General features: G+C 36.4%; 1 protein-coding gene across 1 annotated transcript; it reads right to left on the bottom strand.

Moving 5' to 3' along the window:
* Positions 1–3,142: 3,142 nt before the first annotated feature.
* On the bottom strand, positions 3,143–16,500 carry LOC129238464 (dihydropyrimidine dehydrogenase [NADP(+)]). The gene is made up of 9 exons (XM_054873490.1): positions 16,382–16,500; positions 7,002–7,048; positions 6,813–6,923; positions 6,092–6,736; positions 5,625–6,029; positions 4,106–5,563; positions 3,788–4,018; positions 3,558–3,715; positions 3,143–3,498 (listed from the first exon to the last, which is right to left on the bottom strand). Exons 2-9 carry the CDS (start codon positions 7,044–7,046, stop codon positions 3,408–3,410), a joined length of 3,144 nt encoding a protein of 1,047 aa, XP_054729465.1. The 5' UTR covers positions 7,047–7,048; positions 16,382–16,500; the 3' UTR covers positions 3,143–3,407.
* Positions 16,501–18,127: the final 1,627 nt, after the last annotated feature.

Raw genomic sequence — 18,127 nt, 5'->3', positions numbered from 1 at the left:
AATATTTTAAAAGCTTTTTAGCAATTTTAATCAGAAACTCCTCCAATATATGCGTACATATTCCTATTAAAAAATTACAATCTACATTTTATATATCGATTATAAGTAAGTTACATGTAATACATCCAAATGCATACATACAAACGAGTATTGAGGGTATACATACGTATGTATGTATGTAGTATGAAAGGCCAGCCTCGCATTGGCCGCAAAAATAGAAACAAGAAAAAATCTTAAATGAGCGTAAAGCGTAAAAAATATGCGTGAGAGAAAAAGAAAAACAAAAAACAAAGTATGTAGAGAAGGAACAAAATTGTATTATAACTTATAACTGTGGTCAACTGACCTTTATGTACTAGAATCGCAATCAGTTCAGCAGTTGAGTTCCATACGATTTGCAGAAAGCGCTTTCAAAAGGAAGTTTGCAATATTTTTATTTGTGTTTTTTTTACATTTAATATTTTTGTTGGATTATCATAAAATTTTAATTAATATTAGTCCGTTATGCATAAATAAATACCTTATTTAAATTACTGCGCAAATCCTATGATATGTAGACATTATTTTTTTTTTTTGTTTTTTTTTTTTGTAATTTTAAAATAGTGTTTCGTCTTATGTTCACATATTTTATTATAAATAAATTAAATCTTGTTTCTATTTTTTATAAATACATTATATTTTCATAGTCATAATCCAGATTTAAAAAATCGATGCTCTCTTTCCTATACTTAGTTGTGCATGTATGGTACAAGCTTAGTTGCCTATCCATGCCCATTTTGGTTTAAGCCTTTCCGTTATGAATCTCAGTATAATTTTTCAATTGAATAGTTTGTAGTTTCACTGCGTTGTTCATGTCACTCAATTAGATTTTAATATCTGAAATTACATATTTCAGCTCACCTTAATTTCACATTATTTATATCATTGTGTTTGCATTCGCGCAAAATGCTGTGGCAAAGGATGAAACCTAAAATCTATCAACAAATTTATTTATAATAAGAAAGCAGACGATGTGGTTATAAAATACTTAAGAATTAAAGAAAGAGCATATGTGAAACTAAACGCGATATCAATATCAATAAAGGACCCTTATTATATCATGTATTCATAATCTAAAATTATGGTTTTTTACATTTGTATAGGTAATATTAATAACAGTTAGAGAACGACCGAACATCGATTTTTAACGCCGAACCAAACTTCGGTCGATTTTTTAATTTTTTCGAGGGCCCAGTTGATAAGCAAGCCATGACTTTTGAAACAAAAGAGCTACATAAGTTTCAATCACATTACGTTCAGCAAATAACATAAATATATGTACAGCGTAAATGGCAAAACTTAGAAAATTTTAAATGCTTCTAAATAAGTTTATCGTTCTCGCAATACGTGTTGCGTAATTCGTTAGTTTTTTTGCGAAATTGAGAAAAGCGTACGTTGTTTTACGAAATGAGTTCCGCGTAAGAAGAACGATTTGAAGCAGTGTTCCTATGAACACACCCTAAGTTCCAAAAATTTCACATACATCTGCAGAAAAATATTTAAATAAGTCGAAGATGTTCATAAATAAATGGGGCCAACTTTATATATTCGTATAAAATTGGCCCGTACACCCTTTTGGATGTTTGGCCGAGCTCGTCCTCCTATTTGTGGCGTGCCTCAAGCCAACTCCGAACGGCAGATATTTTTCTTATGAAGAGCTTTTTCATGGCAGAAATGCACTCGGATGTTTGACATTGCCCCCCGAGGGAGCAATTCGAACCTACGCTCTCTCTCTGAATTCCGAATGGTAGTCACGCACCAACCCATTCGGCTACGGCGGTCCATGTTTATACTGAAGTTAAAAACGTTGACGACTTCCCCGGACGAGACCCGAAAAAACAAAACCTATCCAAAACAAGATCAGAATATCATTAAGTGTTTTGTGACAAAGTCGAGCGTGAAGCTGAATAAGTTTATAATGAAGAAGAACTCAAATTCCGAAGCAAATTTAAGGGGGGGTAAGGGATAAACGCTAAAAAAAAACACTTTTTTCATGAATTTATTGTAGCGAAACTATTCAAGTCAGTTTATTAAAAGTTGTTGCATATTATAAAGTAACATTTCAAGAATTTTTGATAAAATTTTCATGTAAAAATATTGCAAAATGAGCGAATGAGAGCACATTTCCGTACACGTCTTTTCAAAAATACATTTTGCAGTAGTCAGCATATCTCAGCGTAGAATCATCTTAAATCAAAAAAATCGAATAATTTAGTTAAAGTATGAGTTAAACTTCCCCCCAACGTTTATTTTAACGATTTATTTTTATTTTCAGCCATTTGGTAGTCGTTTGAAGTAAAAAGTGATTTTTGACGAAAAAATGCCGCCATTTTGTAGGTGTAAAACCACCTTAATATAAAAAAAAATGGCGAAAAAAAAACGTTGGAGGGAGGTTTTTTATATGTAAAATATGTGTGCAAAATTTCAAAAGGATCGGTTAAGTAGTTTTCAAATGCCAATGACTACGCACTTTAAAAAAAAGGTTCGAGAAAACCGCGTTTAAAGTTTGTAACGGACTACGCGCGCAACTGCTGCGTCTCGGCAGATGTTTGAGGCGGCTCGGCTTTATGCTCTATAACTTAAAAAGTTTTGCTCGGATTGACTTAAAAATTTAACACGGTATTTTTGAAATGTTTTACTACAATAACATGCAAAAACAAAAATCGATTTTTATCCCTTACCGCAGCTCTCATTTTCGATGTCAACGGTATGTCCAATGTTCATCATTCTCGATGGATTCACACGATCTAGTCTGAAGCGTTGTTTTCTTTAGAATATCATTACCGAAACAGTTTCCGAACATTTCCATGGTTTTCGCACCGTTGAATCCATTTTTAACGCAAAACTTAATATAAACTCGTTGTTGCTAATTTAAATTCTAACTGAAAAATTCGAAATCACGTGCAGAGGTAGATTTACTCGAGACGGCGCAACTTTTATCATAAATATATCAAGCACTGGCGATATAATTTTAATCACAGATGGGGCAACCTAAAAAACAAAACAAAAAAAAAACCAGAACTCAATTCAGTTGGTTGAAAGCAACACCTGGCGGTGATTCCGGAAACTTTTTGATCAAATTGGTATATTTAAAACGTACAAATTTACTTCAGTACAAAAAAGTTTAATTATTTATTCTTATGGCAAAATAATATACAAATTTCAGGTAATTTGCATTTAATTGTGAGTTGCCCTTATTGGCTATTCAAACCTCATCCAAAGAGTTAAATAGTTTTACTAATAAAAAGGAATATATAACATTAGATATGTAACATTAAATAAGCCCTGAACGATATGGGTTTACACATAAATGGGGCAATGATATTCAAACTTCATTGTGTGCTTTACAGTTAGCGCTGATCCAATTTTTACTGCATCGGACTAAGCGCATGCGTATAAACAGGCGTATTCTCACCCCAACCTCGCTTGATGATATGCGGAATCTGCTTTGGCACCATACTGCAAAATTGTGAATACTTTACAAATAGTTCTGTGATTGCTTATTAAATTGATCTTACGTAATACAGTCGATAATCGGGCAAACGGACACACATAGCGTGCAACCAGTGCAGTCATCGGTGACATGTGGTATATGCGTCTCGGCATCGAATTGTATGGCCTGGTAGCCGGAGTCATTGCATGTCATGTAACACTTGCCGCAATTTATGCACATATCCTACAGATAACAAAAAGGAGTTATAGGAATTTTTAATTAAAGCCTACTACGAGAGATATTTATAAACCTTACATCATCAATTAGCGCCACTTTTTGTTGTTTGTTGTCCAATTTTTTGTAAGCACCAATGCGATCCAAAGCGACACCTATTACGTCGTTCACTCTGAGTGCTGGTTTTGTTATGTCGTTCACACGTGTCACAGCAGATTCGGACTTAGCATTCCATAAGGGTCCATTCCGGACTCTTTCTTCATACAGTTTTTCCTCACGCTGTTTCTTGTAAGGTCCAAAGAAGCCTAAGGTCTGTAAAATTAAATTGAATCAATCAACATATATAACTCAATATCCAGTAAGACATTTAGTAGTACAACTCAACATATACCCCTTTACCTTGTTATTCTCATCAGTCAAGTGAGCCACTGGTTTACCCTTCTGGTGTTTTGGTGTTGGTGGTGATTGTCCGTCCCACAATTCGGCACTGTGTGGCGGTGGATTAGCCTTCAGATATAGCAAAGTTTTCAAACTTGTCGTATAGTCTTCGATCAATGTAAAGTCCTGATTTTGCACTGCTGAGCAAACCTGCACCACTGAGGCACCAGCCTGCAGGAACTGCAATGCGACTTCTCCTGAATCAACACCACCAATACCGAGTATAGGAAATCCAGGTAATTTGTTAGCGATTGAAGAAATTGCCTTCAACGCCATGGGACGTGTCGCATTTCCCGATACGCCACCATAAGTAGTACGTTTTTCTACGCCAATCGCTGGCCATGGCGTTGCGTCAGCTTTCAAACTCATCAATCCTTGTACAGTGTTGATGGCTGATACACCTGCGGCACCGCCACGCTGCGCCGCCGCGGCTATGTTCACGATATCCGTGATGTTCGGCGTCAATTTAATAAAGACTGGTATGGTTACAGTTTCACTGACCCATCTTGAAATTTGCTCTACCAGGTCTGGTATCTGACCACATGCCAAGCCCATACCAGACTCACCCATGCCATGTGGGCAAGACAGATTCAATTCGAGCGCATCGGAGCCACATTCCTCAGCCTTGGCAGCCATTTCTTTCCAGTCTTCCTCGATAGCTGCGCACATTATACTCGCAATGACAATCTGTTTGGGGAAGTCCCTCTTGAGTTCACGTATCGAACGGTACCAGTACTCGGCACGTTTTTCCGAAATTAATTCAATATTAAGAAAAGCGCCTTGCTGTGGTCCATAGTTATAGCCTGAAGTAGTGCCACGTACAATACGTGGCGATACATTGGTGACCAGATCCTTATCAAGCCCAAATGTTTTTGTGACTACAAAGCCCCATCCCTGCTCGAAAGCACGTCGGCACATAGCTGAACTGGTTGTAGGTGGAGCGGATGCCAAACCGAATGGGTTGGGGAATTTAAGTGTATGCTTTTCTTTCTTACCAGTTTCTTTGTTGGTGAGCTCATAGTCTAAATTAACTGAGAGGTCAACATTGTCTATGTCGGTAAAGAATAATGGCAACTCAGCTGGCGTCTCTAGCGGCAGGCCTTGCAATTGGCAGTGAATACTCCAAGCGGCAATTTTACCATCGTTGACTGATTCAACTGTTGTATTAGCTTGACCACCTAAGTCACCACCACAGAAGACTTGTGGTATGCTGGTTTGTAGAGTTTTTGGATCCACCTTGGGTAGATTCCAATGATCCAATTCGACTGGTTTAATGGCGTCTATGATTTCTGCGTCATTCAAAATGGAGCCAAAGGCCGATATAATATAATTTGCTTTCAGTGTTGTAGGTTGCTCTTTGTCTACAAATAGTTTGCCATCGTCATCAATTTCTGTGCGGAAGAACTGCATTGCACATATCTAAGGGTAAAAAAAAAACTATTCTTGACTGATGTTATTTGGTAGAATCGTTCACACTCACCTTTTTATCCTTAACGATTACTTTGCTGGGCGCTAGAAAAGGTAGAAATTCGCACCATTCTTCGCGCGCCAATTCCACCTCTTCGGGTACGGCGCGCATGCCGGTTGTGCCACGACGGAAGGTGACAAAGACGCGCTTGGCACCACAACGCCAAGCAGAAGTGGCGCAATCGAAGGCGGTATCACCAGCGCCCAAGACGATTACATTACCTTTTAGCTGCGGTAAGGCTTGGCTAGACTTACATGCGCACAAACCAGGTTTCGAACCAGCTGATACGCTCGGCAAGAAGTTTTTCGATGTATAAAATCCCATTGATTCGTCTAAGTCACGGAAGATCGGATCCACGTTTGGTTCTGGTAAACCGATGCCCAGGAATATGGCGTCATGTCCAGATGAGAGCAGGTGCTGAAATCAAAATGCACATTTTATAAATTATACTCATATTATATATATTCGACCAAACTCACATTAACGGTCAAATCCTTGGTGGACAGACTGCGATTCAACTCAAATTTCACACCCAAATCCTTAACTAATTGAATTTCGAAATTAACAACGTCGACAGGCAAACGATATTGTGGAATCTCGGATGAACTCAAACCGCCTAAATAAGAACGTTTCTCATAAATGGTAATATCCTTATAGCCCAAACGTCCCAGGAAGGTGGCACAAGAAAGTGAGGCGGGACCACCACCCAATAATGCGATTTTCTTTTTTGGTTGCGGCAATGGTTTCACATTGGGCGGCACTAATTGACGAACACCCATCTCCTTGAACATTTCGGTTGCAAATTGCTGCAAACCACCAATGTTGATAGGCCCTTCCTCGGACGCCTGCAAATTGCAACCACCAACGCATAGATCACTTGTTGGACATACCATGCCACAGGTCAAGCCAAGTGGATTGTCAGAGAAAATAGCCTTTGCAGCGCCATAGTAATTTTTATTGGCTATGCTAGTAATGAAGCTCTTGATGTCCAGTTGAGTGGGACATGATTTCTGACAAGGTGCATCGGCGCATTTCAAGCAACGTGCTGCCTCTTTGAGCGCACCACGCTCCGAAAGTGTGGTGTGTTTCACATCATCGAAGTTATTGAGTAGCTTTGAGCAGCCCTAAGAGAGTGGGAGAAAAGGTATTAAAATCAACACCCAAGCCATAAATGCGGAAAACATTTCGAAATACACTTACCGTTGGATTGCGATCGTTGTTACGTTTCCAATGCTTTTTATTAGCCTTCGTTTCAGCAGTTGGTACCGCCGAACACATTGTCTTGACTCGTGGATTCAAAAGCATTAGGCTCTAAAGGAGTTGTTGAGGAAGAGAATATCAGCATAGAATCCAAATACATATGCAATGGGCTTATTATGTAATACCAACCTCGATATCGGGTATCTCCTTGCTAAGTAATGTTGGTGGTGCCATTTCTTCGCTTTGAAAGTAAAATAAAAAAAGGTTAAATTTAGGTAAGTCAAGATTTCACTTCGGGTTTAAAAAAAGTTTTGTTGTGAACGATGCTGTAAGTGGTGAAAATGATTTTTTTTTCTAAATGCCAAAACGACCTTTTTTTCTTTTTAAATTTTACTTTATCCTATCAGTAATCATAAAAATGTTAAAAAAACCGAAGATATTTCATTTAAAAAACTCCATACCAAAATTTTCAGCGTAGACTGAATTTCGAAATTATTAAATTTTAGTGCAGATTTTTTTCAGTTTACTTCTTACTAAACTTAAGAAAGGAAAATAATCTCATCCAAGAACAAGGAGTCCGTGAGCGTGCAGCTCCCACTTGCCCAGCTATGCAATTATGATAACACTAAGTTTATTAAATTTGAGAAGTTCAGGATCAAGCTGGATAGTAAAGTAAGCTGGAATACACCTTCTTTTGAAGGGAAACTCTAAAAGTGTACCCTACACTGGTATACAGAGGTATCGAATATACCAGGACACATACGCGCTGTAATATATGCCCCAAAACAAATCGGTATGTGCCAATGATCAACTTAGACAGAAACTTCTAAAATGCGCGAATCGCCATTCTGAGCGACAGTCAGACGGTATTCAAGGCGTTGTCATCCTGTGAGGTTAAGCCCTCATTAGTCCTTGAGTGCACCGAGAAATTGAATTTACCAGCACAGAGATATAAATAACAGGAAACGAAGGAGAGAATGCATTGGCTAAAGAGGCTGTGCCCTCGTTTTAATAGTGGCTGAGTTCTTCCCTTCTATGGGACTACACACCATCAAGAAAACGCTTAGAAGGAAGAGCTAAGGCTAAGAAACGTGAGCTGGCTAAACGCGGAGAAGGATTTTTTGTAGGAGTTTAATTAAAAGAGGTTCAGGCAACTCATAACCCTCCCTGAAGACATACTAAGAATACTCACAGGTGCCTGCAGATTGCTTAGCCATCTGGCCAGGATTGGAATATGGTCCACTGACTACTGTAGCTTCTGCGACCAGTCCCCGGATACTCCAACACACTTTCTTTACGAAGATGATGATATGCGCGAAAAAGAATGCAATATCTCGCCGGATGCGGCCAGAAGAAAAGCACATCCGTTCAGCCCAATACAATTCAAAGCATCAATAAACCAAATTTCAATAAACCATTATGTTCAAAATCTTGGATCACTTGGCACGAAATCGCTTAAAAGCTACCCAGGAAAATGGTTTTCAAGGCCACGATTTCTGCATGAATACTTATCTACTGCATATGGGCTGGCGGGACGATAAAAAAATAATTATGAAACAAACGAAGGCTAACATATCTATATTTGCGAATTCTGATAGAAGCGGTGCAGAGCTTTCATGTTGGAATATTTGATACTTGAAGTTCAACGCTCGCCTTCTGTAGTAAAGCGAAGTCTTTAAGCATCCAATGATAAGAAAAATATAACTAAGGATCGCTTTTATAAGAGATGAAATCTTTTCACAATGGTAGAAAATATAAACCTTCAGAAAAGCAAGTGAGTATAGTACATCTAGAAAAGAAAAAAAGTCTGTCAAGCCACACACCAGAAATCGAATTAAGAGATCTTTGATCATGAAATGGAAAATTATGAAGAAACTATATGTTTTCAGTTAATAAATACAAATTTTGAAATTATAATTTCAAAGTGCTTAATTTAGATATACTCGTATGTCTACCTCGTAATGTTACTTGCTACCACCTGCAGTGGTATAGTACTTTTGGACGAATAAAAATTCAACCGCAAATCTGTGCTTTGTTATAAAGTCTGCGTCATAAGAGATAAAAATCCTAGATGCCATTCCGGGAAACTTCCATCTCTTTTGAGAACGAATTTTCCAAAGCAATCGCAGAGAGAACCAAATGGGAAGGCAATTGGATTAAAATAAAATAAATTTAGCATACACAGCTACTCGTTATGATAGGTAGTGGGATTCATTCAAATTATGCCGAATTAAACATAATATTTCGTCCTCATTTTAGCGAGTTTCGGCTGAGCAGGCTGCCCGCTTCCAGCTCGTAGTGCCTACTGTTACACCATCTCGAAGACAATTATTCAATGTAAGAGAATTCTGAAGGAGCTGGCTTCGCAATGGTATATTGCTAGTATAAATCCCTTTTCACAAATTATATATTAATGATATCCCTGAGAATTAAACCACAAATTACAAATACAAAGCGTAAGTATCTCACTAGTTTTTTGTAAGTAAACAGGTAAGTAAAGGTAAATAAGAGGAGGTAAATAGCACAAAGGATATAGAGCACTTGTCGGTCTTCCATAGCAATAAATATATATAAATATATATATATTGAGTATGGAAATAAGTTTCCGTCCATTCTTAGCTAAAGTTAGGAAGAGGCGGGTCAAAACATTTTCATCGCCGGCGCGTACGTATTTATTATTATTACGTACAAGCCTGTTACGTACGCAACACAATTTGTGACACAAATACTACATACACCTATACATATTTATGTTTGTGCCTTATCAACTTACAATCATACTTAATAAACATATCCGCTCGGTTGATAAAGCGTAGCTACTTATTTAGTTATTTTGTGCCGAATTTTTCGCTATCTCTTAGAGATTATGGAAATGGCACCAATAAATTCAATGTGCAACAACTGTCAAGTGTTAGGGGCTAAGTATTTATTATTTTTAATTACTTTACCGCCTGTTGGTCAAAATCATAATGGGAATGGTAAAATTACTCAATATCTCTTGCATACTCGGTAAATTATCAAAGTTCAAGCGGACAATTTATAACTTAGTCTCTTTTAACTGCATTTAGCATACTATAAATATTTAAAAGATTGCCAACATCAGTAGTTTAACTGCAGTACTTCCTTCACACGCTCTTTAATGACACATTCAAGGGTTGAGCAGTTCATATTATATATGCCCTTTTAGGTTTTAAAAAGGTTACAATCTAGTGTCATATATCTCTAAAAAGGAAAAACGTGATGCTCTGGCTTTAAATATGCTCCACGATTGCTGAAAAAAAGCTGGCTGGAATTGATACTTGAATTAATTCAGAATTTGAATAGAAAAAAATGTAGTACCTATGTTGGAGATGGGATCTGTGTTGTCAACTCAAGTACTCGAGTAACCAGAAAATAATGATATTTTAGGCGGAATCAACGAGTTCCATAAAGTAAAAGCAAGCTAATGAAATTAAGATCTTGTTGAGCTGCAGGTAATTTTTAAGCAACGTCTAAGGTACTCTATGTCACATTTTACTTTTACGCATTAGTATTCATATTTGTATTTCAGGCTCAGCTGGTCAAAGCCACCTCGGGAAGACTGAAATAGAGTTCTGTGAATAGGTGAAATATTTAAGGGTAACTCTGGATAAGAGACAAAACTGGAGTTCATACTGCACAACGATTACTAATAAACCTACCGGGGCTTTCTATGTATGACAAAGTCTTCTTAGTGAGGTGTGGAGTATCGTATATTAGTTCGAGACTGACTTATAACAAAATGATAAAGCCGGTTATTATATACGCACCACTGGCCGGATGTATAAGTTTTTAAAATACAATAAACCCGAAATAAAGTTTTCAAATAAAAAGTTAAATATTTCCTAGGTATGTAATTAGATGCTCTTCTCTGAATTACATCGTAGATTAATTGCGCCACATTTGTTAAAGGGGATGATTAACCTCTGACAGGAGAACCGGCACCCTCCCCCATTTAAAAAACATTTTATCTGGCACATATTTAATTTTGAAATGGGTAAAAATATGATTAAAATTTGTGTGCTTGTTTATTAGTCTCAATACATACAGGGTCTTTCAAGTTCAAGCTTCTTTTTTAGCACTATTTTATTTTGACAGCTGTCATATTACGATAGCACATTTTTTGACAGATGTTAGATGAGATGCTAGATGTAGAGCCCAAGCTATGTCTAAACATAATCGAAAATTTCACCAAAAAAATCGACATCTGTAAGCGAGCACGCGGGCAACATTTATAAATTGTACTGCACACATCAATAAACAGAAAATTAATTGCAATTCAAAATGTGTGTTTAATATGAGTTTAAAGACGAAACACAAACGTAAAACACCCAGAAATAATCGTGCTTTTGAATTGCACTCCCGATTGGACTTAAAATTTATTTATTCCGCTTATATTCAAACTATTTGCCCATTATTTCTGAAGATAGTGTCACCAATGATGATGTTGGGAAACTTAAGATCAGCGAATTTGTGCAATGGAATTCGGTCGATCGTTCAAAATTTGCAGATAACATTCAAGCAGCCATTTTGACGGGAAAGTCGGTAGGTGAACATTTTTATGTCACTTATTGCTTTGATTGTTACATATATATATAATTGGCGCGTACTCCCTTTTTGGGTGTTTGGCCGAGCTCCTCCTCCTATTTGTGGTGTGCGCCTTGATGTTGTTCCTCAAATGGAGGGACCTACAGTTTCAACCCGACTGCGAACGGCAAATATTTTTTATAAGGAGCTTTTTCATGGCAGAAATACACTCGGAGGTTTGCCATTGCCTGCGAGGGGCGACCTCTATTAGAAAAAACTTTTTCTTAATTTTGGTGTTTCACCGAGATTCTAACCAGTGTTATCTCTCTAAATCCGGAATGGACCGACGCAAAAACCCATTCGGCTACGGCGGCCGTCACATAGAGTTTTGAATTCAAGAGACCCCAGTTTTTCGTTCGTTTAGCTTTTTAATAGATGAGCATCGTTGGAGAGATGTTTTGGTTTTTTTAGATGCTTTTTTATGCGTTTTTGCGGTGCTACGGGAAAAATTTAACCGACAAATTATGTAGTGTAGGATATAGTTATGGTTGAATGCAACTTAAAATTAGGTTTTTTATAGTCTCTGAACCCTCCAGATTTTTATGTTACAAACAATTCCACAGAGACTAATCTATTCATATCTTGACTATTTGTTTAATGATTTCTTTATTTACATATGTCTATATGTAACTGGGAATATGGTGCTATATTACATCCTATATCATATCATCATACAGAAACATATAGTATGTACGAGTACATATCCAATGTGGCCCAAAATTAATCATTCATTATATCCAACTTTGTTTTTGAATAACTTTTTCATTAAATTAAAAAAAATATTTACGACACCATTTGTAAAAAATTCCCTATGGTGATGAATTGTGCGCAACCTTTTGTGTACGCAAACTAACAAAGGAATATTTTCAATTCAAAGATATTTTAAATTTTTTATTTATTTTGTGTATGCTTTAAATTTGCTGCACTCTTTAGCATAAGACCTGCAAAAAGTACACCCGGAATCGGTTATATTTTGCATTTACTCAAATTGTTCCATTTTGTTTCCTTTTACTTGTGTCTTCAGCAGTTGAGTTTTTCGTTTTATTCAAGTTGAATAATTTGCACGTATTTTGCTTGTGTAATTTGTTGGTTTGCAAACAAACAAGCGAAGCAATAACATTTTCAAATCACTTTGTCATTGAAACCACCGAATCGCAAGAAGAAAAAAATTTGCTATTTTAGTGGTATCACCTAGTATGGATACGCCTTGGTTTTAGGCAATGATGGCAGAATACAAGGTATAGCCATCCGAAACAAAATTGTGAGAATACCTCTGGCTGTTACGTAAAAGAGGACTCGGCAGCAGAATTATGTCCGCTCATTTCACACGTATTCACACCCTCGCCCAATCAGGTGTTGTTCAGATAGCAACGAAGTAACACGAGCGAAGGCTATTTTGATTAGCATCGTAAACAAACCACCGCCACAACCCCGCTTATGCCATCCAATCAGTTGATTCCCTCAAAATCTGTGAGAGCCGGATAACTGTCTGACGTTGGCCACACCTCTGCATCGTATTAAGTGTGTTGATTTTTTTGTATATCACCAATACAATATGAGATTTTACCACCTGTATATGTCGTAAACAAACCGCTGTCATAACCCCTGTTAAGGCCTGATTACGGTTGCTTCGTACAACTTCGCATAAATTTTAACTGTCAGATAAAAATCCGTTGAATGCATTTTGCATATGTCTGATTGCACGGAAATTAGCACAACTTACGAAAAATTAACGGTCTATAGAATTTAGATTTTGCTGAAAGTTTTGTTAAGTGACATTTCGAATGCGGTGATACCATTGGCAATATTTTTATAGATTTGCATGCAATTATGAATCATTACGGCGGCCGCCATAGCCGAATAAGTTGGTGTGTGACTACCATTTGGGGGTGCGTAGGTTCGAGTATCCGTACATGAAACAGCAAAATCAAAAAGTTTTTTCTAATGGCGGTCGCCTCTCCGAATGTGTTTCTTCCGTGAAAAAACTCCTCAGCACACTCGGCCAAACACCTAGCAGAAGTGCACGCTCCAATTATTTATTTATTTATTTTATTATATTAATTAATATAAGAAAATTGCAAGTATAATATGATTATTTTTTAAGAAACACCGATTTTTGTATATTTTGTTTGCGAAGGGGAATCAGCCTTAAGTTTTCTAAAGTTCTGCGAAGTTTGCATAATCAGACCTTTAGGCAGCAAATCAGCTGATTGCTTCAAATTCGCAGAGAGCCGATTAACGGGTTGACATTGGCCACATCTTTGTGTTCTGTAAATTACGGCCAACAAATGTACTTTATCATCCGTGGTACGGAGTGTTGTCAGTCAAACGAAGCCGCAAATTTAGGTTAGTAAATGATATAATTTTTCACAGAGCCTAATGCATTTGTTGTTTTTTTAAGATTATATTGTCTTCGGAAATTAAATGGTTTTATTATTTTTTGCAATAAAAACGGATAAGCTAAGAACAATAAAATCCGTATACGTATATGTTTATATGTAGGTATATGTACTTATAGATATACAGGGTGGCTGATGAAAGCCGCTACCAAAAAAAAATTGAATAACTTTTTTTCTTTTTAAGTTATCTGTTCCATTTTTGTTTTAATTTGCAGATTAATCTTTAAAATTTATTAAAATGGATAACTGGGACACGCAAACAAGAATTTGGATAGTCCGTAGTTTTGGTACAGAGAGAGTACAGGCGGATGTTTGGCGGCGATCCCCCGAGCAGATGGACCATAATGAGACTGGTGAATAATTTTGCTGAGCAAGGAACAGTCGCAAGAAGGCCTTATCATCGAAACCCACCAGTTCGGACGGAGGAAACGATCGCTGCTGTAGCTGCAGCTATACAAAGCAATCCAAGGGTTTCAACAAGAAGCTTATCTGCTCAACTTGGTGTCAGCCGACAGTCTTTGCAAACAATAATGCACAAAGATTTAGACTTATTTCCCTACAAAATTCAAATGGTTAACAAACTGAATGCAGCAGACTTGCCGATTCGCTTGGAATTTTGCCAGAAGATCCTGCAAATGGTGGAAGAAGACCAAAACATGTTAAACTGCCTTTTCATGTCTGATGAGGCCCATTTCGATTTAAACGGCAATGTGAACAAACAAAATTGTCGAATATGGAGTACTTCTAACCCACAGATACTCCACGAGACGGAATTGCATCCTCTTCGCGTGACAGTGTGGTGTGCGGTTTCTTCACGCTGTATTGTCGGGCCTTATTTTTTTTGAAGAAAATGGTCACGCCGTTACGGTTACTGGAGACCGTTATTTGAAAATGCTGAAAGAATTTTTCTATCCAGAACTACGCCGAAAGAGAATTCCTTTCAACTCTGTGTGGTTTTAACAAGATGGGGCAACGTCTCACATAGATCAGACTGTTATGACAGAGTTGCGACGAAAATTTCCCAATAAACTGATTTCAAGAAACTCCGAATTTCGTTGGCCCCCCAGGTCGCCTGACCTTACTGCACCTGACTTTTTCTTGTGGGGTTTATGTAAACAAGAAGTTTATAAAACAAAGCCAACAAATTTGGATGAACTAAAACAATCCATTCGGGCAACAATTGCGGCTATTCCTGTCGCAACTCTCAAAGCAGCAATGAACAACTTTTTACTAAGATGCCGCACTTGTGTTAACGAGCATGGGGGGCATTTAAATTCAATTATTTTTAAAACTATAATAATTAGTTAAGCTACATTTAATAAAATTTAATGACCTTCAACTTGAAAAAAAAATAAATGAATTCCATACACTAAAAAAAAAGTTATTTGAGTTTCTTAATGTAGCAAAATTCATCAGCCACCCTGTATTAACAAACTATATATTTATGTGCAGTACGTTTGAATATTGAATTATGAAATAAGTTATAAATGTATCGTATTCTACGAAGAAGTCCCTATATTTACGTGGAACACCCGCATACATCCCTAGAAATGTTTGCTAGCAAGTTTTTGATAAAAATATATTTAATTTATGCGTTAGCTCTATTGCTTATAACTATAGATTTATAAATTCCTTGGCACGCAGCGTACTCAGTTATTTCTGTTTTATTATTCTTTTCAGACTTGTGGATTATGCATATTTAGCTAGCTGCAGTTGGCAAATTTTATGCAAAAACAATCGAATGATAAAACGTTAAATTTGGTAATGCTCGTTAAAGGCTATATATAATACTTAACACTTCGCTCATTTGCTTCAAAGGTGTCATAATCCAAAAGAAAATTTTTTTAGATAAGTTTGATCACAAGCTCTCTTTATTGCTTTCTAAAAAAATCATGGTTATATCTATTAACAATGTCTCACTAGATGAAGTGTGGATTCACCCTTATTTAGGGAAGCATAGTAAATTGCCGTTTTTCTCAACATTTTCGTTTTTCGGATTATGACACTCTTGTGCATATATTCACATCTATGCAACATCCAACAGTAGCATATAAATCGGAATGAAATGCTTATTCTCCTTGATGTTTATCGCAGCATTCAAAGTCTCAATTGCTTTCAAGATGATTAAAGAAGTTTGAAGATGACTAAAGCTCTCATATAAATATTTATTTACATCTAATTATAATATCATTTCCAATATCAACATCTTCTCTTATAAATATTATAATATTAAGTACTCACAGTACAAGCTATTGTGATAAGTTAATTTTCTTAAGTACGCTCTTCAAATAGAACTATTTTTCATTTATTATTTGAATACACATAAAGTTATATTGAACCTAGTTAATGTGCACACAACACATACATACAAGTATATTTTCGTATACATATGTACATGCACAAATAGAACAAATATTTGCCACGCGCGTCAGAGTACAAAAACAAGTATCTATTTGAAAATTTATTGCTGGAGCGCCATTTATGCAGCCAATTTATTTTATTAATTAATGGATGTAGACATGAATGTACGTATGTAGGTATTTACTAAATGTACACATCACATACCAACAACAAATGCTATGTATTTAAAATCTCGAACACGAACGCGATCACAATGATTGGTACACGAAAATAGATCTTGTCACTGCAAACGTCTATGTTCAACTGATCGCAACGAAAGCCAGCTGTTCATATTAGAGGGCTAGCTACGCACCTGCTGCTTATCAGTAAAAAATGCTTCAGCAAAGCATACTCGTATAAAAATGAAAACAAATTCAAATAATACAGAGATAGACACTCAGCTGGGTGAATTGCCGGTGTTGTCAATATGTAATGTACTTGAGTAAGGTTGCCACCACATTTAATTTTATTAAGTATTTGACGGAAATACCAAACATTTCACACCCATATTATGTTATTTTATAAATTTTAAGAAAAATTTTTGCGCGAAGTTGCCACCTTATTTTACTTTATTAATTCTTTGACAACTCTCTTCATCACTTTTGGTTTAAAACTGCTTTTAATACCATTCATTTGATACGCATATTGTTATATTTTATTAATTTGAAGAAATATTTAGCGTAAGGTTGCCACCACATTTTTTAGTAATTATTTGACAACATATTAAAGCTAACTGAAATACCATTTATTTGATTCGCATATTGTTTCATTTTATTAAGTTTAAGAAATATTTTAGCGTAAGGTTGCCACCAAATTTTTGTTTTAATAATTATTTAACAACAGTGTTCGTGATTTTTGCATTAAAGCTGACTGAAGTGCCATTAATTTGATACCCATATTGTTGTATTTTATTAATTTTAACAAATATTTTTACGTGAGGTTCCTACCACTTTTTTGTTTCAATAATTATTTAGCAACTCTGCTCATCGTTTCTGTATTAAAGATGACTGAAATACCATACATTTAACACCCATGTTTCGGTGTTACATTAAATTTGTAAAGTGATTTGAGACGTCCTTCATCGAATTCAGAAGGCTTCCACTGCGGGTCAAAGTCGCCATTTTTGAACTTTGCAAACCATTTCCGTGCTGTAAACTCGCCTATCACACCTTTCTAATATACGTCGCAAATGTCCCGAACTGTTTCGGCAGCTTTTTGAGCTCGATAAAAATCAAAGAAGAGCAGGTGTCGAAAATGTTGATTTTTGCCACCTGGGTATTCCATTTCTAAGCCTCAAAACTAATAAAAAAATTAAATAACTCAAAAATACAATTCATTGGAGAGCAGAAAGAGTTCTATCGAATGAATACTTACCCTTTGCCAAACCGCAAACATTTCGTTGTAAAATAAAAGCAAATATAAAAACGCTATGAACTTATTCTCCAACCCAGTACTTCAATTTAGTCCAACACTACCGTGAGCAGCTGCAGAGGATATGCTCTCAGTTATTACAGCCAAATGCCCTATGAAAACATAGGTTATTGTGGCTATATCCATTCTGCAAAGCTCACAGAATTGTATTATCCAGTATTAAGAGAATATACATCTGATAAGACATAGAGGTATAATAATTTGTTCTGCCTCCGATATGTCAAGGTAGTATCATTTCGTTATTATAAATATTACGGTGTCCCAGTTCTAAACCACAGTAGCTCTGTGCCTTTGTTATAAGTCCATGACGTAGTCCCTGCACTGCTTCTCACGGTCAAAAACCACTAACTACCCAATAATTATGGCAAAACTAGTGGATTGAACTATTTGACAACCCTCCCAGATAGGAAAAAATTCTGACTACAGACACTAACTGGACCTAGTAATTGCCTAGGTTACGAATGTCTGCTAAATAGATTC

Source organism: Anastrepha obliqua, chromosome 2 (genome assembly GCF_027943255.1).
Source record: "Anastrepha obliqua isolate idAnaObli1 chromosome 2, idAnaObli1_1.0, whole genome shotgun sequence".
Lineage (NCBI taxonomy): Eukaryota > Metazoa > Arthropoda > Insecta > Diptera > Tephritidae > Anastrepha > Anastrepha obliqua.
The sequence above is the reverse complement of the archived record's forward strand: the minus strand, read 5'-3'. Positions and strand labels throughout refer to the sequence as shown.

Bases quoted from the DNA above. Each gene is read 5' to 3' on its own strand.
- LOC129238464 (XM_054873490.1), bottom strand. From the start codon at position 7,046: ATGGCACCACCAACATTACTTAGCAAGGAGATACCCGATATCGAG. The intron at 6,924-7,001 runs GTTGGTATTACA...CAACTCCTTTAG, and splicing joins AGGAGATACCCGATATCGAG to AGCCTAATGCTTTTGAATCC. The intron at 6,030-6,091 runs GTGAGTTTGGTC...TTTTGATTTCAG, and splicing joins CCAAGGATTTGACCGTTAAT to CACCTGCTCTCATCTGGACA.